Raw genomic sequence first — 23,049 nt, 5'->3', positions numbered from 1 at the left:
ATGTTCTTCATCAGCGGATTGAGTTTGCTCAGTTGTCACCAAGATGGTTTAGTTGTTGATGGTTCAGTCACGTTATGACATAAACGATGACAGGTGAGCAACTAATTAAACTCCATGGGCTGACCATGAGATGCAGTTGAATTGATAATAAATGAGCTGATGGGCCCCTTTTGAATGCCACAGATGGGTAGGGAAGTCAAGTATTGAGAGAAATACTAACATACATCCTTTTTAATGGGATTTGTGGACAATAACACAATCTGAAATAATACCATACTTACCCTTAAAGTCTAGGACTGTCCATAAGGCCTTCAAAGACCAGAACATGTATTTTTCACAGTTATTACTGACTTATGTTTGTGTGACACATTGTACTGATAACAGGGTCACGAACGATCAGGTTTTATCGACTCTATGATCACACTCTTATCTGCTCCAGGGAGAGCTGTAGCAAGAGACATCGAGCAGAGTAAATGTGATAGGAAACACAGTTTGTGACCATCTTTTTATTGGTAAAACAGATAGACGTCAGATGTTGTGAGCTTCCTGTTTTAATGGTGATTTAAGACAGTTTTCCAGTGAGTGGATATTCTGAAAAGTAAAGTTATAATAACTGTGTGTGCAAACAAAGCTTAGTTAGTAGGTGACCAAGAAAAAGGAAGAGAAAATGAGCAGTTTTGAAAATTCCAACCCTGTCAGGGATGACACAAACCAGATGTCTTATCTTGTCTGTCCTCCATAACTTCTCTTTTTTTTTTTATACAGCCTGCTGTCATGGCTGTCTCTTCCGTGTTTAGATCTATAACTGCCTTTGAATATGGTTGTGTGTCCTCTAGGAGGACTGAGATTTAGCAAAAGTGTGGCTCCAACTAGGCCAACACGGGAGGGGAGGGGCCCAGCAGGATGTTAGCTTTGACCGGCTGGAACCACAGGAGGCTTTTTATAGTGACATTAACCCGGGGCTGCGGCTTTACAATGATACGGCGTCTGTTTTCGCCGAAGCAGGAAGTTCAGTCGAGCCGAACTAATGTTGATCCAGTTTACAGGGGTGACAGGCCAAACATTTCAAGTTGACAAATTATGGCAATTTTTTTGCCTTTTTTCTGGATCTGGATTTTGATTGTGGCCCTGAATTGAAAGCCAGTGGCGCTATCGGGGATTTTAGTGATGCCCGTAGCTATTCTGTGGCCTCATTTAAGTCAATCACAGACAGGGAGAAAGGAAATGTGGATTTTAGTCTGTTAGGGCAATTAAACTCGAGCACAGATGCATTTAATGTGCTGCATGTCTGTTTGAAGTGTGTGTGTTTGAGGGAGAGAGAGAGAGTTGAGGCCAATCTGGACAGAACACATTGTTAGAATTATCCCGAGGCCTTAAAGTCATTAAAAAAAAGATGAGATGAGAAGTATGTTGAAAACTAAGCAAAACACACACACACACACAGACACAACACAAACACACACACAAACACACGCACACACACACACACACACACACACACACACACACACACACACACACACACACACACACATATTTGTATTTTAGTGATGGAAGAAGTATCTTTTTCTGAAGTAAATGTGGAAATACCAAAGTGTAAGTTCTTTATCAACGTTAAACTCCTGATATACAACATTCCCCTCATAAAATACAAAAGATTAAATTACAAATTGTACCTCAGTACAGTACTCTACATTCTACCACTGCTCTTTGTTTCTCCCTTTCCTCTCTCCAACACACACGCCTTCTGTATTTGTCCTCCTTTCTGTCATCCACTAACACACTCTCATGTTTCCACACACACACACATACATGGCCGCAGCACTATAGCCCAAATTGCTAGCTTTTGCTTTAACCTCATGTTATGTTTACATATCTGTTTTCCATCATTTATCATGCAGTTTTATAGCCAACTCTGTGGTTGAACTTGGAGCAACTAAAGAATACAACAGGCTTATTAAGCACTGACAGGCGTGACTGACAGCTTCAGCTGGATTCAGGTGCAGCTTCCCTGCAGCAGATCTCCAGCAGATGTTTTCTTATTCATTGCTGTTAGCCTGGAGATTAAGGTAGCAGGTTCGGGTTTAGGGTTATTATGCTTGGTAGAATGAATTCAAGGAGCCCATGGCTGGGTCTCTAAGAAAGTTCAAGTGTCAAATTACAATGCCTCATTTTTAAAAAGCCACAGACTGATTCCAGAGAGAGTTATTCCACCCATATTCAGCTCATGACAGCTCTCTATAAAAAACACCTCTTATGTGGTAGGTGTGTCCTCTACCAATATGTAGTTATATAACCAATGAATAAAAAGACCAAAAGCAATGTCAAATATGTGCTTTGCTGGTGTAACAGATCCACAGAAAATTATAATTTACCTCACAATTTCAAAAATGAAGGTTGTTGGATTACATGAATATATGACCAGATAGATTACATTTGTTTGGCGGGTGCTTTTGATCAAAGCGTCTTACAGTTAAGTGCATTCAAACTTCATAGGAACACAAGGTAGACATTTTTTTTTAAATGAGAGGTGCAGACGAGCTTGGTGTTTAATGTGATTATGCGCGGTTAGTTATGAGGTTGTTTGTGTTGTTGTGTATCTCCTCAGGGACTGTGATGTCAGTCAGATTAACTACATGTACGCCCAGTACGTCAAAAACACCATGCAGCCTCTCAACATCACGGACGTCACCAAGGACCAACGCTTCCCTTGGACAGTCAGTATATCTTTTCTTTGCTTTCTTTCTTTTCTTTTCTTTTCCTAAAGTGAGTAATATTCCCTCTTGTATTTTGACAGAGGGAAAACCCAGATCCCACCAGCAACCAAATAAAGAGCTTGCTCTGCACTCCCATCAGGAATGGCAAGAAGGACAAAGTCATAGGTGAGATCTCTTTCTCTCTCTCTTTTCCTAGTGGAGCGCTTTGAAGTACTAAACCTGGGCTTAAACCACCTCTTTTTAATCTGTTCATGACAAAAGCTTAGCTGAAGTAAGCCTATATTGTGTACCTATATTAGTTTCGAAGACGCACTGATTACAAAGATAAGATGTTGTGTGTAGTCTACCAGCACAGACAGACAAGATGTCTGAGTAGTTAGTGGTGAAATGTTCCTTTAAGTGTATTACTAGTACAGACAAGGCCGGCGTCAGCCTAACGTATCTGCAAACACATATATCGGTGAAACCCAGAGAAATGTGAACATTAGTCCCAGAATGCATCAGTACTTAAACTCTCTGCGGTTTCCCAATTACTTTTCAAGGCAGTGATGTAACTTCACCACCAGGTGAGATGCTTTAAAAGTCTTAAATGATCGGCCCCGAGGACACATTAAGCCAGCATTGCACTTCCACTTTCATTATTCAATTCAATTCAATTCAGTTTATTTTGTATAGCCCAGAATCACAAATTACAAATTTGCCTCAGAGGGCTTTACAATCTGTGCACATGCGACATCCTCTGTCCTTCCCTCACATCGGCACAGGAAAAACTCCCCTAAAAACCCCTTTAACAGGGAGAAAAAAGGAAGAAACCTATGGGAGAACGACAGAGGAGGGATCCTTCTCCCAGGATGGACAGAATGCAATAGATGTCATGTGTACAGAATGAACAGCATAACAGAGATACAACACATTCAATGTATATGTCATAAATGATTCATATAATAAGACTACTTATAATAACAGCAGCAATTATTATAGTAGAATTATAATTATGAAAATAGGGATAGTAATCCATCCATCCATTTTCCGTAACCTGCTTATCCAGTTAAGGGTCGCAGGGGTGCTGGAGCCGATCTCAGCTGTCAATGGGCGAAGGCAGGGTACACCCTGGACAGGTCGCCAGTCTGTCGCAGGGCTGACATATAGAGACAAACAACCATTCACACTCACATCCACACCTACGGGCAATTTAGAGTCTTCAATGCACCTAAGCTGCATGTCTTTGGACTGTGGGAGGAAGCCGGAGAACCCGGAGAGAACCCATGCTGACACAGGGAGAACATGCAAACTCCACACAGAAGGTTGTCCAGCCCGGGAATTGAACCCGGGCCCCTCTTGCTGTGAGGCGACAGTGCTAACCACTACACCACCGTGCAGCCGGGATAGTAATATGATTAATAATAATAATCGAAGTAGCAGTGGGTGTCAGTCGGCTCACAGCAGGAGGCACGACCACGGTCCAGGTACCACAACGATTCATGGAAACCTGCAGAGCGAGAAAGCAAAAAGGGCTTCAGGGTGGAAGTAAAGCTAAAATGCTTAATGGTACAGGTAATAGCAATAGTAATGTGACTAGTAATAATAATGGTGGTAGCAGTCGGTGTCAGCAGGGCCGTAGCAGGATGCACGACCACGGTCCAGGTACAGCCACGATTTATGACAGTCCAAATATAACACCGATTCCTGGGAACCTGCGAGGCGGGAAAGCACAAGAACTCCGGGGTAATGTGCATAAATAGGAGATTAATACATAAAGAGGGAGTGAGAGAAGAGGAGAGAGGAGCTCAGTGTATCCTAGGTAGTCCCCCGGCTGTCTAGGCATATAGCAGCATATCTAGGGGCTGGGCCAAGGCGAACCTGAGCCAGCCCTAACTATAAGCGCTATCAAAAAGGAAGGTCTTAAGCCTGCTCTTAAAAGTGGTGAGCGTGTCTGCCCCCCGGACTGAAACTGGAACCTGGTTCCACAGAAGAGGAGCCTGATAACTGAAGGCTCTGGCTCCCATCCTACTTTTATATACTCTAGGAACCACAAGTAACCCTGCATTGATTGAGCGCAGCTTTCTAGTTGGGTAATATGGAACTATAAGTTCCTTAAGATAAGACGGTGCCTGGCCAGTTAGAGCTTTGTAGGTAAGTAAAATAATTTTAAATTCTATTCTTGATTTAACAGGGAGCCAGTGCAGAGAAGCTAATACTGGAGTAATATGATCTCTTTTCTTAGTTTTTGTTAGAACACGTGCTGCAGCATTCTGGATCAACTGTAAAGATCTAAGAGACCTATTAGAGCAGCCTGATAATAAGGAGTTACAGTAATCTAGTCTAGAGGTAACAAATGCATGAACTAGTTTTTCTGCATCGCTTTGAGACAGGATTTGCCTGATTTTCGCAATGTTACGTAAATGAAAAAAGGCTGTCCTTGAGATCTGTTTTATATGAGAGTTAAAAGACAGATCCTGATCAAAGATAACTCCAAGGTTCTTAACGGTAGTGCTGGATGCTAGAGCAATGCCATCTAGAGAAACTATATCGTTAGATAATTGATTTCGAAGGTGATCTGGGCCTAGTAGGATAACTTCTGTTTTTTCGGAGTTTAACATTAAGAAGTTACAGGTCATCCAGGTTTTTATGTCCATAAGACATGCTTGAAGTTTAGAGAACTGGTTAGTTTCGTCTGGCTTAATTGATAGATATAACTGGGTATCATCTGCATAACAATGAAAGTTTACTGAGTGTTTTCTGATAATATTCCCCAAGGGAAGCATATATAAGGTAAATAAAATAGGTCCAAGAACAGACCTCTGTGGAACTCCGTGACTGACCCTGGTTTTCATCGAGCTTTCATTGTTTACATATACAAACTGAGATCGGTCTGATAAATACGAATTAAACCAGCTAAGTGCGGTTCCTTTTATTCCAATCTCTGTAATAGGATTTGGTGATCAATCATTATGCATCCATGAATAGTCCTGCCAGTCTAGCCATCACCGTGATTATCATCAGCATAATCAGCTGATAGCAGCTCCATTAGTTGGCTATGAACATGACTAATGACCGTGGATGTCCCTCAGTGATCAAACAGAACAGGCCCTCACAGCCTCTCCTCAAACCTTTAATAGTCCTGGTGACGAGCAAGATCAAAACAGCTCAATGTATTACAATGAAATTCATTGAGACTAGCTCATTTTTTGCTTCATGAATACCCTATTAGCATTAGAGATGCGATGTTCTCCTCTGTGTCCTTAAAAGGCACAGCTTTGTGTCAGGTGTGAACAAAAATAATAGATGTATCTCATTCTCATTTTTATGTTGCGACACCCTTGGCATTATTTTGTTTGGTTGTCCTGGTACAAACGTCCTGTTCATGCAGGATGAACTGATTAGAATTTTGTGGTCAAAGGTCACTGTGACCACAATTTTTTGCAACAAAATAATTAATAGGCTCATGAATCTTTGAACAGGCACAAATTTAAACTAACTTTACTGGTTGGTGAATTGCTGGAATCTGCACTACATAAGCACAGAGCTAAAATACAGAAGGACTGAAAACTAAAATTTGACAGGGACTGTCTTCAAGGTGGCGCATTAAACTTTCAATTAACTTAGTACCAACCAGACACAGACATTTTGCAGCCTTTGACTTCTGAGGTCACTGAGCAGTTACTCGCTCTGCCATGTTGGTAACCTAGCCTTGGCTAACAGATTAGCATGGCGAGCCAGAACTGATGATCTACTGAACACATGTAGAGCGCTTTTAACTAGGGTGCTGTTTACAAGAAGTGTCCATTTGAATTTACCACTCTTGTATTATTCACAGCATCATGCATGTTTCTTTTTGGTTTGATTTTCTTTGAACGCTAACATTTTGAGAAATGTTTTTCTCTTTGTTGTCTACCTCTGAACATTGAAATGAAAAAGAAAACACAAAGTCCCCCTGTTTGAAAAGGACACTTTTTTTTTTTGACATAGCAACATTGTTCTCACATCAACCACTTGAACGCCAAGCATAAGGTGTGCTGAACTTCTGTGTGTGTTCTATATAGGTGTATGTCAGTTGGTGAACAAGATGGATGAAGCAGCAGGCAGTGTGAAGGCCTTCAACAGGAACGATGAGCAGTTCCTGGAGGCATTCGCCATCTTCTGTGGTCTCGGTATCCAGAACACACAGATGTATGAAACAGTGGAGAGAGCCATGGCCAAGCAAGAGGTCACTCTGGAGGTCAGCCTCACACACACATCTTGAAACTTTGATTACAGTGCATTCTGTGACCCATACTGACCTGGGTACTGACCAAACAGGTCACAGTTTCAGATAATGCTTAAATCATCACACATTGCTTTATTGATATTAGTGGGATGTCAGTAAATTCTCATTGTTCTTTATTTACCTCAAATCACAAATGGAGACCTCTGTCTTATAAGTAGATTTGTCATATAAAAGCAAGAGCCTGCTCAGTTTTCTCATCTAATAAACATCATGCCCAGTCTAGGGAAGCTTTAAAAACAACATGTAACAAACTCATTTTCTCCAACATTTAGAACCAGACTACAGAGACAGATGTGCTTATTTTTAGAGATGTTTCAAACTGTTTATTTATAGTTTTTTTTAAACGGGATTAGCATCAGGATGGGCAAAGATAAAACTAACACAAAAAATGTATGACCTAAAAGATACAGCATGTTGAAATGGAACCTTCAAATTGAATTACATTTGATATACATCAGATGGTCAGTTTGCTTTTAAGATAAACACATTTAAACAATAAAAAAGTACACAATCTAAAATAAATTGGGCCTTTATGCTTTAAAATAGAGTGATGAAAGCTAAAACAGCAATGTAAAGGCTGAAACAAAAATATGTCATTTCAGAACTGTGTTTTTATGAGATATACAGGTAAAATAAGTATTGAACACTTCACCATTCTTCTCAGTGTCAACATGCTTTTTCTTCAGCAATGGAGTCTTGCGTGGTGAGCGTGCATACAGGCCACGGCGGTTGAGTGCATTGCTTATTGTTTTAAAACAATTGTACCAGCTAATTCCAGGTCTTTCTGAAGCTCTCCACAAGTGGTCCTTGGCTGTTGGACAACTCTTCTGATAATTCTTTTCACTCCTCTGTCAGAAATCTTGCGAGGAGCACCTGGTCGTGGCCAATTTATGGTGAAATGATGTTCTTTCCACTTCCGGATTATGGCCCCAACAGTGCTCACTGGAACATTCAGAAGTTTAGAAATCCTTCTGTAACCAATGCCATCAGTATGTTTTGCAACAATAAGGTTGCGAAGGTCTTAAGAGAGCTCTTTGCTTTTACCCATCATGAGATGTTTCTTGTGTGACACCTTGGTAATGAGACACCTTTTTATAGGCCATCAGTTGGGACTGAACCAGCTGATATTAATTTGCACTGACAAGGGGCAGGATTGCTTTCTAATTACTGATAGATTTCAGCTGGTGTCTTGGCTTTCCATGTCTTTTTTCACCTCCCTTTCTTCATGTGTTCAATACTTTTTCCCTGTGTCATTCCATTTTATTACACATAACTTATTTGTTTGGTTTTCTGTGTATGTATGGATTACTTGGGTTGTTACCGACATCTGGTGAAAAGTTCATGTCAATAGCACCTTTAGAAATATATTTACTGAGAAAAATGGTGACGTGTTCAGTACTTATTTTACCCGCTGTAAAATCTATCCAGCGTGTTCTGGGTGTACCCGGGGTCTCTTAACAGTTGGACGTGCAAGGATAACCTCCAAAGAGAAAGACCCAGGAGGGATGCTGATCAGATGCACGAACCAAATCTCCTTTCAATGCAAAGGTGCAGGGTCTCTACTCCTAGCTTGATGTCTGAGCTTCTCACCATATCTCTAAGGCTGAGCCCTATGGAAGAAACTCATTTTGGCATCTTGTATCCGCAATCTCATCTCATCTCACTAGCCAAAGCTCATGACAACCGGTGAGGATTATAATGTAGATTGACTGGCAAACCGAAGGCCTTGCCTTCTGGCTCAGCTACCTTTTCACCACAAGAGTCCAGTACAATGCCTGTATCAACGCTGACACTGCATCAATCGGCCATGCCATCTCACACTCTGTTTCACCTTCACTTGTGAACAAGATCCTGTGAGACTTAAACTCCTTCACCTGGCACAGTAACTTACCTCCAACCCAGAGGGATCAAGCCAACGTTACTGGCAGAGAACAATCTGAATGTAGGAGAGTGCTGAATGTCTTGATCTAAAGAATATAACCACATTGTCTGCAAAGAACAATACGCAATTCCCAACCGGCCAGCCTCGAAATCCTGATCATGAATATCATAAACAGAAGGCACAACCTTGACGGTCAACATCAATCATAAAACACATTTGACTTTGTGCCTAGCATGCGGATACAGCTCTCACTTTGGTTATGTAAAGATCCGATGTCTCGTAGCATAGGCCCCCATTTACCTATTTTTAAAAATGGGAACCTCCATCCCTGTCTGCTACTCAACAGGCACTGTCACCAACTTCCACCTGACACCGAAGAGGCATGTCAGCCAAAACAGAGAATCCTGGGCCAACCAAGCCCGAAAGACCTCCTTCTTCAAGTTGACGGCCTCTTTCACTTTCACCTTTTTAGTTTGGCGCCACAACAGGCACCGGCGACCTTCCGACCACAACTCCTATCAGCCACCTCCACAGTGGAGGTTTGGAACAGCTCTGCTCTTTACTTCACCAGAGTGTCAAAGACATATTGTTGCAGATCTGATCACAAAGTAGATCATCAGTCTTTTGCCTAAGGTCGTCTAGAACCACTTATGAATCGCCCATTGCTCAAACATGGTGTTATGGATGAATGACTAGCACAGAAATAATATAGGACCACTCAGGTTCAGATCAGGGAGTCCGTTCCTCCCAATCATTCCCGTCCAGGGTTCTCCATCATCGCCCATGTGAGCGTTGAAGTCTCTCAGCAGAACTATGGAGTCGCTGTAGGATAGAGGACTTTTTCCCAGGTCTCAGGTGCACAAGCAAGACCTATTTTATTTGTGTTTCAGTTAATGTAACCCTTTAACCTTTAACAAAAAGAAAAGAAAATGTCCATCAAATCAAATTATCAGAAATTTATGTTCACCAGAAAGCAAAAAGAATTGGAGATGCATGTCAGAGAGCAGTTATATAAGCCCTGTGTGTGTGTACTTTCTGCAGTGAACCTGATATGACCCAAACTCTGCATACCTCATCTTTTTTATGTGTGTGTGTTCAAGGTCTTGTCGTATCACGCCTCCGCTGCAGAGGAAGAATCACGGGAACTCCAGGTAACCGCGGTAAATTAAACTTTATTAATTCAACAATATACACTTACATGCCCACATGACCATCAGTTCCCACTCATCCATTGGTTATTAAATAAATAGACACACGATTAGAGAAAGCAGAGTTCGTGTAGAAGACAGGCAGTCATGTAACACAACACCACACTGCTGAATCAGCAAGAAAGCAACTCTATATGGCTGCTTTCCTAACAAACACACGCACACACACTTGTGAGTAAACCGTTGGCCATAATAGCACTAAATGCATTGAATTAGCATTGAATTACCTTGAGCAATGGACTGTCTGACATGGGGAATCCATGTAAGGTATTCAGGCACCTATTATCTTTAGCAAATAATGAAAAACACAAGCTTTCATGAATAATCTGTTTTCCCTGGTCAAAATGATGACTGATTTAAAAGTTGACTTCTCAGATATCAAATAAACAAATAAAAACTGAAAAAAACAATTTCATTTTAGAAATGTGCACATGCTTTTTTTCTTTTAACAAAACCATGATTCATTAAACACAAAGTTTCGTAAAAAGTCTTATTACACATTTTAGAGGTTTTCAGTTAACACACCATTTCAGAAATGAACATGTAAGAACAAATGTATTGTCTTTGTTTAGTTTTTTTCTGAAATGTACTTCGACCTCCACAGCTCATGTACATTTTTCAGATATAAAGATAAAGTAGACAATGTGATGAAATTATATTTTCTGCTGTGACTTACAGTACATTTAAAAATCCCAGAGGCAATTTGGTTTGCAGAGGCAGCATGTGGATAAAATGACAAACACATCTTTCACTAATGTTTGCAAGATTCAAATAGAGACCAGGCAGTGTTGTATTTTGTCTCTGGGTCTAGAGGCCAGTTGTAGGTGTTCTTTTGTGTTTCTCTTTCAATGCAGTGTTTCAAAGCTCCACTTATTCACAAACACTATCCTGTGTAGTTATTCTAGATAAATATATAGCAGAATCACAGTGAAGAGTTTGTAATATGCAGAAAACCAGACTAACAAGGTATTTGTTATTTGTAACCAGCAGTCAAGTGATGTGCTGCTAAGCAGACAGCTTTGTAGGGAAGTGGTCATTAATGAAGTGATTATTTCAGATTGTATCTTTGCCAAGCCATGTTTCAAGGAAAGCGTTTTGATGAATTCATAATTTTACTGTCCTTCAGACATCTCTATAGGGCTGTGTCCTTCACAGTTCAGACACTCATCAGCTGTGACTTTATTGAGGCAAAACGATTTGTCTCCATAGTTTCATTCATCCAAGGATTTCCTTCTATCAATCTAGCATTGCAAAACTATCACTTTTTAAACTGTGTTTATTGTCATTTTACAGAACTTTCAAACCCCTGCACAAATACATATACACACATCATGGTACAGACATTAAAACAAGCAATAACCACCATACTAATCAAAAACCTAAATATATAATAATTTGATAAATTAAATTAAGTGGGAAGGGGAGAGTCTAATAAATACAAATTTTTAAAAAATGGACAAAAATTAAATAATTAGAGCAATAAATATTTGACATCAATCAAGAAAATAAAAATAGGGGCGGGGGGGATGCCCCGGTACTCCATCTTTACTTTACATTCTTAACATTTCTTTATACACTCTTTAGGTCCAAGGGAACCACTCAAGTCTGGTCAGAAAGTTCTATACCATTAAAATGGTCTATAAAAGGGTTTTGTTTCCAGTTTTCTGTTTCCAGTTGAGTAGTATCAACCTTCGTGCCAGCAGGTTAACAAATTAAATCATATTGTGTTCTACACCATTTTTTACTATGTTAGAATCTTTAATTCCTAGAACCGCCATTAAGGGATCCAAGTTAATGGGTCTATGCAAAGTTTTGGACAAGGTCTGAAAAATATTGCTCCAATAATTAGATATCCTCGGGCAACTCTAGAACATATGACCTAGTGTTGCCGGTAATAGACCACAGCGTTCACTATTTATGGGAATATCTTACTTAGCTTTTGCTAAGACCAACGTAAACCATGTATACTCTTAAACTGTAGAAGGTCATGTCTTCACACACTGAGGAGTTATGAATCTGTTCTAATGCTGCTTCACAAAGCTCCTCTGCAATCTCTTCACCTAGGTCGTCCTCCCAAGCTCATTTTAAGCGTCCCAAAGTTGTTGTACTTGTCAACTGCGACAATTTCTCATATATATTTGATATACCTCCCTTACCATCAGGGTCTTGCTTAAGTACCAACTCCATTGGAGACTGGATTGAGGAGTTAGGATATGATGGATTGTTGTGTTTAACAAAATTACTTATCAAATGATGGGAATACCTTATTCATGAATATATCAATAAAACGATGAATTCCTTTTTCAAACCAATCATCAAATAATGTATCGTTAAACGAGGGCGCAAAACAGTGAGAGGGCTTCGTAAAGAGCCAGCCTGCCATCCATAATATTTTCAAATCTGAAGTGTCTGAGAAACTACTGGATTGTCCAGTGATGCAGTGTTTACAGTGGCCAAGGCTGAAAATAGCATAGCCGAATGAGAAGAGGGAGAGCAACATGCCCTTTCTATGTTCAATCATAAAGGAGATTGTTTTTGTAGCCAGCAGATCATCATTATTATATTATATGCCCAATAATAAAGTTGAAAGTTTGGTAACCCCATTCCCCCTGCTGATTTGGGTCTTTGTAAGAATGCCTTCCTTATTCTTGGTATTTTTTTATTCCAAATGAACTCTGAGATAATTTTATCTATGTTGCGGATAAAAACGTTTGATGCATATTGGAATACACAGATATAAAAATAGAAACTTTGGTAGGATGATTTGGTAAGCTTATATCCTGAAATTCGACCAAATGTTCTTAAAACGGAATTTATCACGGGAATTGACTTAGATGGTTTGGAAATGTATAATAATAAATCATCTGCGTATAACGAGACTTTATGCTCCCCACCTCCTCGAAATATCCCGCTGTAATCAAGTGAGGTTCTTAAAGAAATTGCAAGAGGTTCAACCACTAACGCAAAAAGTAGTGGAGAAAGTGGACCGCCCTGCCTGGTAGATCGTGTCAAATTAAAGTAGTCAGACCTGAGTTTATTTGTTTGTACTGAGGCCATTGGAGAGGCGTACAGAAGTTTGATCCATGAGATAAATGAGGAGCCAAAACCGAACCTTGACAGGGCCGAGAAGAGATAATCCCAGTCCACCCTGTCGAAGGCCTTCTCCGCATCCAGGGATATTAGTACTTCAGAGTGGGAACTTGAGTTAGGTGAGTTATAATATCAAATAATCTACGAATATTATGGACCATTTGTCTATTTTTAATAAATCCTGTCTGATCATCATGAATTATTGTTGGCAGCACCGTTTCTAATCTGATCTACGCATGCTGACTACGGGGGTTCCACAAGGTTCAGTTCTGGGCCCCCTTCTCTTCTCGCAGGCTGAAAACTCACCTCTTCAAAAAGTACTACCCTGAGCCTTCCACTTAGCACTTATTGTATTCGTATTAGTTTGTTGCACTTATTGTATTCGTATTAGTTTGTTTCTGCACTGTACTTTTGCTCTGGTTTATGCTCTTAGATGCTTGTTTAAGATGCACTTATGACTTCTGGTGACTAGTAGTTCTCTTGAATACCTATGTTGAATACACTTATTGTAAGTCGCTTTGGATAAAAGCGTCTGCTAAATGACTGTAATGTAATGTAATGTAATGTAGTGTCTCGACCCGTCCGTTGTGATGGTGAGTCTGGCTAGATAGAACAGGCTGCTGACCTCGGGGCTCACGTCTGGAACGATGTGTACCTGGGTTCCCTTGTATGTGAGTCGGCCTTTCGCTTTGCCGAGGTCAAGAATCTTCTGTTTGTCCGCAAAGTTATGCAGGCGGACCAGTATGTCATGGGGCCTCTCCTCTCTGGCTGGTGTCGGGGCTAGTGAGTTTGTTTCGCTCCTTCATTGCGTGAGCTTTTCCTCATGAAAAACGATTTACTATTCTGTGACTTATACTCTGTTTGTTCCCCTTTCTATTGGTTACTGAGGGTTCAAATGTCTATGTTAGAAGTGCATTTCATCGGAGCTTCTCTCCTCTCGTACCTACTCCATCGAGCGGAAACCGGAACCCCCAAAACTAATACTTTTTGCTTTTAAGATCATTTTAACCTGTTATATATACATATACATAATATGCATTCTCATTATGCTCAATTTGATCACAAAACTATCACATGCACATTCTTTTCATCACTGTCTTTTCAAATTACAACTCTTAACAAGAGTATGTTTCTCTGAATATCCCATTAGATCTATTTTTAGTGAATATCTAGAACAACATCTCTTACTGTAGATGCATGGTAATATGCAGCCAGACAGTCTTGGTTTTGTTAATTACCTCACTTGTAAGAATCTAACTGATATTTTGAGAGGTACTCCAAGGCAGCTTTCCAAATATGAACCAATCAGAGCAGCCCAGCTTTCAAACCAGTCACAGTCTTTACAATTACTATGGCATCACCGTCTCAAAAGGTCCTGTTCTGTTCTCCTATCTTTGTGGCAAAGTGTCTGAACTAACAGCATAACCTGATTAAGTGGCCTCCCTCGGGTGCCAGAGACAGGATGTGTCACTTGGTATCTAGGACACAGGCTTGATTTTTCGGGTGCGTCCTACCCAAGAGACTGCTACATACAGTATGTGTTGATCATCATAGGTAACAGTTAAAGCTGCTACTGTTACTGCAGCAACACTCTTATGTCAGTCTTGTTATATAAAACAAAATAAGATTAAACAAAGAATCTGTAAAATGATTACCAGTGATAAGTCAAAGTTAATAAAACAAAGAATACACATTCATATTAGTGCATGTATATTGCTGTACCCAGCCTCCCTGAATTCCCTCATGTGTTTATGTATGTATGTTCTGTGTATCTTTGAAGGTATCCACAGTGCCGTCAGCCCAGTCATTGCGTCTTCTGGACTTCAGCTTCAGTGACTTTGACTTGTCAGACACGGAAACCACGCAGGCTACTATTCGTATGTTTGTTGACCTCAACCTGGTCCAAAACTTCCAGATGAAGTACACGGTAAGAGCTGACCTTGGATGTTATTGAAGTAGATTATATGTAAGCATTTTCCATTAAAATGCTTGAGATTGCCTCTGTCTATCTGTTCATCTGACACGTTGGGCCACAGCAAGATATCTGGACATATACTGGACAGATTTTCAGCTTAGTTGTGGATATTCTTGGTCGCCACAGGATGAACCTCAGGGTCACTTTCCCACAGGCCAAGTTTTCACATGGACACAAGAAGTACTAACAAGCTGAAATTTACCAAGCACAGTCATTCTCCCAGAGGATGAACCTTTTTCACTTTGTTCACCTTATAACCTCTCCTCCAGCACCATCCTCAGAACAAAACTGCAAATTTGTAAGATTTACAAGATATTTAATTTTTGGAGAGAATGTTACACGCTACTTTATGAAAACATGTATTTCCAAACCCAAAGTGGAGACAAAGCCTGCATTACATTACAATACAATTTTGTAAAGCTGTCTTTAGCACTTTGCATACCTTTTTAATTTCCTCTTGCAGGCCTATGTGAAAGATCATTCTAGTACAGAACATCTAAACACACTTCAATGAACACAAATATATAAAGGCAAAAAAAACAAAGAAAAGACTAATTAAAGTACAGTAATCAATGCAATATTTCACTGTAAACTCTATAAAACTGAAATAATTACAGTGAATGATGGGGAAAAAAACAGTATTGTAAGGGATTCTGATGCTTTATGGATCTCACCCTCTGTAATGGTCTGGCTACATCACCTCATCCACTTCACAAGCAACTTCATCCCTGGTCCCCTTCCTTGTTCCTTTCTTGTCCCCGTCCTCCTCCTCTTTCTCTTTCTCTTTCTCTTCCTCTTCCTCTCGCTCTCTTCCTCACTGCCTCCATGTTTTCACAAAACAGTTGAGCTCGAGGTCTATTTGTAGTGCTAAGGCTCAGACTGATTGATGTTCAATTAGTGGATAAGTGTTTTCATGTGTGTGTGTGTGTGTGTGTGTGTGTGTGTGTGTGTGTGTGTGTGTGTGTGTGTGTGGACGTTGCCTATTACAGATATGTTTCCCAAGAGATTTCATTATTGAATGTGTATATCTAATGTCAGAAACAGTGTGTCATGTTTTACAGGAAGTATGTTGCAGAATTGCAAACAAAGTGCAATGCAGAAAAGTTTCTGCTTTTGCTTTTCTTTAAGGTATGGTTACAAAAGTTAAGGTTTGGATGCTTTTGTATTCACTTCAAGGGTGAACTCAATCACAGAAAAAGTACTTATGAATGGTATCATGGCAACCACAGCTAGAACAGTTGGAACACAGTTAGAACAACAGAAAACAATAATTAATTATCCTGTTTAGTGTTGTAGAGTCCTCAATTATAATCAAAGTGTAAAGGAAATTAATCATCATTTGAGTTTCGTTTAGGTTTACTTGATGTGTGCTCATGATGAACATGAAGTAAAGTAAAGTCTAAAAAAAGCACAGCGCATTGATTAGCTGGCATCATGCTGAGTCATCAATTTCAGAAAGGGCAAACACCCTGACAGTCAAGCCCCCTGGCTCCCCCAAAGTAATGGCCTGGTAGATGTTGTGCAATGTGTATGTACCCTTTTACCTCCTAATCCTCATTTCCTAATGCCTAATTTGAGTTTGTGTCAGTTCTAATTTGAGTTTAATCAATATTATAAGTGCTGCAAATTTCCTTGGTTGTCTTGCAGTGAACTGGGGCCTCAGGCCTGCTTTGCCCAGTTGGTAATCCAGCATTGCTCAAAGGTTCCAGGCTTAGCGTGGGGATGTCAGTCTGTGGTGACCAAAATTACTATTAATTACCATGTCCCCTTGAACTCTTGAAGTAACCTTTGTTTCTCTTACATGCCTCCACGGTGAATGAAGAATCTAAAAACTTAGAAAAGTCTTTATGAATGGAAGTAAATAGGGGCAGGTTTAACAACAGCAAAGCTATATGAAAACAACAGTTTGCAAACTAACTCTCACACAACTCGTTCAGTTTAATCCAAGTCTCATTTACCCCGTCGTATGCTCACTACTTCACAAACACACATCTTCAGTAAAACCAGACTATTTAAAACACTTCAGACTTGCATGGATGAGTAGTGCGCCTGCTTAAACAAGAAACAGTTTATGTGGCGGTGTTCCAAATAGTAAGGGTTTTACCACAAAGCTCCCGAACTACCTGCTTTAAGATCTTTTTTAATAAGTTGTTTTAATGATTTCCAATAGGTCGTTATTGTTATCGTTGGGTATTTTATTCTATTTTATTTTCATATTATTTAATTGTCTTATTTTATTTGCCTAATTTCAGTCCTGAAATATTTGAATCCTGGTCATGTTTAGCTTTTATTTTAAAAGTGCTATATATATATATATATATATATATATATATATATATATATATATATATATATATATATATATATATAATGTTTGTTATTATTATGAAATGAATAGTCTCATATTAGATCTTTATTTTAAAAGTTTATACATATATTTCATATATATTTATATGTATAAATGTTTTCTTTGGTTTAATTTGCTATTCATACAAGCTGAACACTTATTATCAGAGAGGCAACACCTGCATTGTTCTTACGTGGTGCACATCCAGCCCTGTAAAAAGTCACTCACAAGGCTTAAAATATATTTTTTTATTTCTGCTCTTTCTTTCTTCTGTAGAGTTTGTGCCAGTGGGTTCTGAGTGTGAAGAAGAACTACAGGAAGAATGTGGCTTATCACAACTGGAGACACGCCTTCAACACTGCCCAGAGCATGTTCACCCTCCTCAAGTCAGGACGCCTACAGGTCAGTCTAGCCAATCACTGCTCAGGATGAGCTGATTTGTAAAATTGCCTGATGCTAATCATTTGGACATCCAATAATGAATAGTTTGCTGCTGAATAGCATTGAATTCACAATCTTGTTGGACAATCAAACCCCATTGATTAAGAAGAAATAGAAAACACTGCTGTTGTGAAAGAAGAGGACTAAAGTCTCATATCCCAAAGGGCTTCCCTGAATGCACCAGTATTCCTGTTTACATGTACATAACCATGCAACACTAACTTTGAACAAAATATAAGAATAGATAATAAAGTCATAAATTGTCTTTCATGGTTAAGTCATGGCATAAAATATTGGCAACTATCAGCAGCTGCTGTTTGGAAAAATCAGTATTGACAATGCTGGAGCCATGCATTCAGCTCTGGTGTAAAAATCTGTCATATGCAGAAACCGCCGTGCTGTCCACTCCAGGCTTTCTGCTGAGCGCCCACACTGCCAACAATGTGTGGAGAGTTACAACAGCACAAGTGTACATGGCTTTTGGGAGGCTTTTGTTTGGTTTAATTGTGCCAAAAGATTGTCATCTGTTAACAAGCTGCCATTATGTGATGTAATTTGTGTGTGTTCTTTTCACTCCAATACTTCTCTCTTACTTCATCCACTCGTCTCCTGACAGAATAACCTGAGCGATCTGGAGGTCTTGGCTCTGATGATTGCAACTCTCAGCCACGATCTGGACCACAGAGGAGTCAACAACTCCTACATACAGAGGTGCAGTAGTAGAGCATGGGTCATATAAGTATATGTATGAATGTATATGCATGCGTGAGAGCACACTGTATCCACACTGTGTCTCTTCTTGTGCGTGTGTCTGTGTGTGTGTCCAGGAGCGACCACCCACTGGCCCAGCTCTACTGCCACTCCACCATGGAGCATCACCACTTCGACCAGTGCCTCATGATCCTCAACAGCTCAGTAGGTGCACTCAATCACGCATATACAGAGGGAGCCTGCCAGTCACTTAACTACGAACTACCAAAAGAGAGAAAACACTTGTCCTAAATGGTTTGATGCTTAATAAGTAATAGATATCATCAGGTGCTTGATGACTGGCTTTATCATTAGCTATTATTATGAATAAATGTGCTGCATCTTAATCTACCTATCACTCCAAAACTGTTGGTGGTTGAAGGATGTATTGATTGGTCGAGTTTAATCACCACCGTGATATCAGCACTGAACCAGGTGACTCTATAATGTGAAAAGGGGCACTCAATGTGCCTAAATCACAAAGATGTATTACTTTGCTTTTTAGCTTACTGTGGTGCACGGGTATTCAATTAACATTTAAAGAGGTCCAGTTACAAACATTTCCTCCCAGCAAAGGTTCGAACATCATAATGTATATTTGCATCCTATAAGTTACCACTATATCTATCAAACAAACTAAACTATGGGCTTTTTCATATCATATCAACAACATTTATTGTCAATTTTCAAGCAGGATACTTTTAACATACAGGCACATTGAACTTTTGAAAACAATAAGCTATCTTTACCTTGAATAAAATTTGTCTTACCGAAATGAGCTTTAAAAAGTGAAACCAGCGCTTTTCTTTATTCTCATTTATTTATTTATTTTAAACATTTTTTTCCAGCCTAGTTCCTTTGTAGTGAGAGATATGGGCCTGTGACTGCCCTGCTAGTAGTAAGAATCTTGGCTTGAATGGAGTTAGTGCCCTTCTCATACACACGTGTAAGTGTTGATAAGTGAGCTTGGACTGGTACTTGGTTTTGATATTGTTTATAGCGTAGAAAGCTTTTACACAGTCCAGTGAGACATGGTCAAGGTGTTGAAACTTTGGGGGTTTTAAGCTTGGAGTCTAAGACACATAAGTACGAAACACCAACTATACTCAGCTGACATCAGAAATGACATAGTGCTGCTGCCTCAGAGTACCAGCTATCTGAACTGCAGTTACAGTTACATGTGAGCGTAGCAAAGGAAGAGAAGTCACTTTCATCATGGTTATCAGTGTGGTAGCAGGAAGAATGGAGGGAAAGGGGAGAGGGAACAAAAGCATCAGGCAAATCGTCTCTCTTCCCACTCGGATTTTATCGGCATCACAGTATGCAAAACGTGACATTAGCTGACCTTTCACCGCTGCAGCTGACTCAGTATGCAGCAGCTGAGCTCTTGGCAGTCGCTTTCAAGAGGCTCAATCTCCCTCCTCTCTTGGTGTCCCTACATGACTCCCTGCCAGTCTCAGAAATGATTTCATCTTTTTCACAGATCTGTGTTGTCCTGCATATATTTAGAAGGTTTCAGATCTGCTGTGGTCCTACAACAGCAACTATTAGATGTTAACATTCTCTCGTTTATGTTCCAGATTCCAGTTAAATGGTGGTCATTCCTTTGTTAATACAGAAGCAGGAAGCCATTGTCAATACCCCCAAAAAACTATTTGAGCCGGCTCATCCTGGCCAAGCTGTAGGCCTTCCTGTAAGGAACTGAACCCAACTCTCAATAGAACCTGAGGTTTTGTGTTTTGTGTTAACAAAAGACATTGATAACTAAATTGAGATTTTTGGGGAAGTACTGTTACAGCATGGGATGTTACAGTGACTGGGTTTGACACTCCCTAAAAGCATTACAACGTGCACATCAAAATCTGTAGTGACCCCCGAGAGGCAGCAGGCTTTTATAGCTAGGTTCTTGGACCATCGTCAAATGTCTCTTAAAACCAAAACCATCTGCTTTTTTGTGTATTTCTGTACCTATTAATTTAGTAAAGAGCCTCATGACAATTTACAGTGTGATCCTTTATATAAACAATGTAATCAGTGATGTGTTTTTATGTTCACATATATACTTTTGCATTTTATATTTTTGTGTACAAAATAGTTAATGTTTATCCTTTTTTCTTCTTGGACCTTTTTTGTTTATTTGTCTATTTCTGTGAACGTTAGAAACCGGAGTCAAATTCGCATACATGGCCAATAAAGCTGATTCTGATTCTAATAAACCTGTAATCAGGCTGAAACTACTTTGAAACTGGGTCACAGTTAAATCATTACCCCCTGAGGTTGCCTATGGTTTGTGCATAGGGAAAAGATGGTGTGGTAGTGGATTTCCACAGGCCTTAATGTTGTTTCCTGCTTTCTGTGGTTCCCGGATCTCTTTGTCTTATTTGTCATGCCTCTTCTGCTCATATTCCAGCTGCTAGCCTGCCCCAGAAGACTCTGATGGCCCAATAAAATATAGTGAATTACAGCCTGCTCTGATCTTTATGGCTCAAAACAAACTCTAAATTCACTCCCAACTCCACAGCACCACTAACCCAACTGCTGCTGGACGCATTCAGACATATTCATACAGATGCAAGACACGCTTTTGTGTGTGTGTGCTTTTGCGGTCTAGTGTTGCCATTGGCAACACCATTGGTGGTCCATCACAAAACCAACTGCAGTCAACAGTCAATCCTTAGAGGGCTGCTATCTCACTATGTGTACACAACTTCAGTGTCAAACGTCCATGTATACACATTATGTGTGTGTGAATCACTAAATAAGACACAGAGCTGTTCTTGCAGTTACACAATTCTTTCTCTCTGTTTCTCTCTCTCTCCAGGGAAACCAGATCCTGAGCGGTCTCTCCCTAGACGAGTACAAGGCCACTCTGAAGATGATCGAGAGGGCTATTCTGGCCACTGACCTGGCCCTGTACATGAAGTAGGTACCAAATGTCAAGCCCAGATGGAAATGTGATTGGAGAGGGGAAGAGAGAGAGAGAGAAAAAATGAGGGAAGAAGACAGAAGAGGAAAGTCAAGTTGGGTAGAGGAAAGAGAAGGAAGGCTATTTGGACTGGTGGTGATTGCATTCAATCAGAACTTTTTTCATCTCCAGAACACCACTGGTTATACTTTAAACTTCAGCTTGTTTCAGTGTTCAATCATAAATCGTTCCTTTATAACAGTTAGCGTAGAGCAATAACTACGTATGATTAGGAATGTACAGTATGTTAGACAAATTAAAACCAAGAGAACAAGCGTATTATGCCAATACTAGTAAAATGCAGAATCCTTGGTTATAGAGTAGGGGTTGATTTGGCTTTAAAGCTACTGATAGAATTGCAGTTCTAAGTTTTAAATTGTGGCTTTAAGTGGCTTTAACAGATAATTGAGTTTGATGGAAGGTATTCTCCGAGGGTAGGGTTTTGTGAAAGATACAAAGGCACACAATCATAGCTGGGTTAATTTACAATAATATACAAATGCCCAATATATATATTATCTAATTGTATAGTATAATCAAAAACACTCAAAAATCAAATGACCATGTTTCATGCAATGATTATGTTAGTTTTTTTTAATTCTTTGTGGGTTTGTTACTATGAGCAACCCCTTTCTTAACATAAACATTGACCTCCAACGTACAGTATTGTTGACTTCCTGAAAGCATTTCCTGCCTTCAAAGGTGATACAAAAATGTTTTAAACATTATTTTGTCTGTACTTGTGTCCTTGTGTGTCTGTTTTGTGCATTGGATTATTCTGAAAGAAAGTTGGTTGAATTACATGCAACATCTACAGTTATGTTTTGGTGGACTTTGAAAAAAATGAAAAATTATCGTATAATGTAGCAGTTGTCTGCATGCTAGGCTCTTCCTTCTCTTCCAACATTTCATTTTTTCTTATTCTTTCACCGCGTCTTTTTTGCTTATCTAATCCCTCCTTCAGTCTAGACAGTGGGTGTTGGAGGAGAAAATTAGGTTATATACTGTATGAGGATTATTATCTGTTGTGTCATTATACGTGTGTTTGTGTTGTCAGGAGGCGTGGAGAGTTCTTTGAGCTCACCAAGAACAGCCAGTTTGTTTGGGAAGACGAGCATCACAGAGACTTACTGAGGTGAGTATGAGTCCTCCAAAACTTACAACACGATACAGAGTCTGGCTAGCTGCTTCCAGTCTTTATGCTAAACTATTCTAATCACATCTGGACTCAAAACACACAGACATGAGATTAATATTAATCTTCTCATTTCACTCTTGGAATGAAAGCAAAAAATGTATTTGCCAAAATGTGAAAACATTCATTTAAGATAAGATAAGATAATCCTTTATTAGTCCTGCAGCGGGGAAATTTACAGGACGCAACTGAAAGTAAGACTCCTGATTACT

General features: G+C 39.7%; 1 protein-coding gene across 2 annotated transcripts in view; it reads left to right on the top strand.

Moving 5' to 3' along the window:
• The window catches only part of pde5ab (phosphodiesterase 5A, cGMP-specific, b), a 49,920-nt gene that overhangs the window by 19,952 nt on the left and 6,919 nt on the right, over positions 1-23,049 (top strand). For both annotated transcript variants that reach the window (XM_054601583.1, XM_054601584.1), the window contains 10 exons: positions 2,609-2,717; positions 2,798-2,882; positions 6,761-6,936; positions 9,967-10,026; positions 14,945-15,091; positions 17,763-17,888; positions 18,544-18,638; positions 18,755-18,842; positions 21,499-21,599; positions 22,700-22,777. In XM_054601583.1, the coding sequence (XP_054457558.1) occupies positions 2,609-2,717; positions 2,798-2,882; positions 6,761-6,936; positions 9,967-10,026; positions 14,945-15,091; positions 17,763-17,888; positions 18,544-18,638; positions 18,755-18,842; positions 21,499-21,599; positions 22,700-22,777 (1,065 nt within the window). The remainder of the gene's footprint in view (positions 1-2,608; positions 2,718-2,797; positions 2,883-6,760; positions 6,937-9,966; positions 10,027-14,944; positions 15,092-17,762; positions 17,889-18,543; positions 18,639-18,754; positions 18,843-21,498; positions 21,600-22,699; positions 22,778-23,049) is intronic.

Source organism: Anoplopoma fimbria, chromosome 7 (genome assembly GCF_027596085.1).
Source record: "Anoplopoma fimbria isolate UVic2021 breed Golden Eagle Sablefish chromosome 7, Afim_UVic_2022, whole genome shotgun sequence".
NCBI lineage: Eukaryota > Metazoa > Chordata > Actinopteri > Perciformes > Anoplopomatidae > Anoplopoma > Anoplopoma fimbria.
This window is presented reverse-complemented; position numbering and strand designations above follow the sequence as displayed.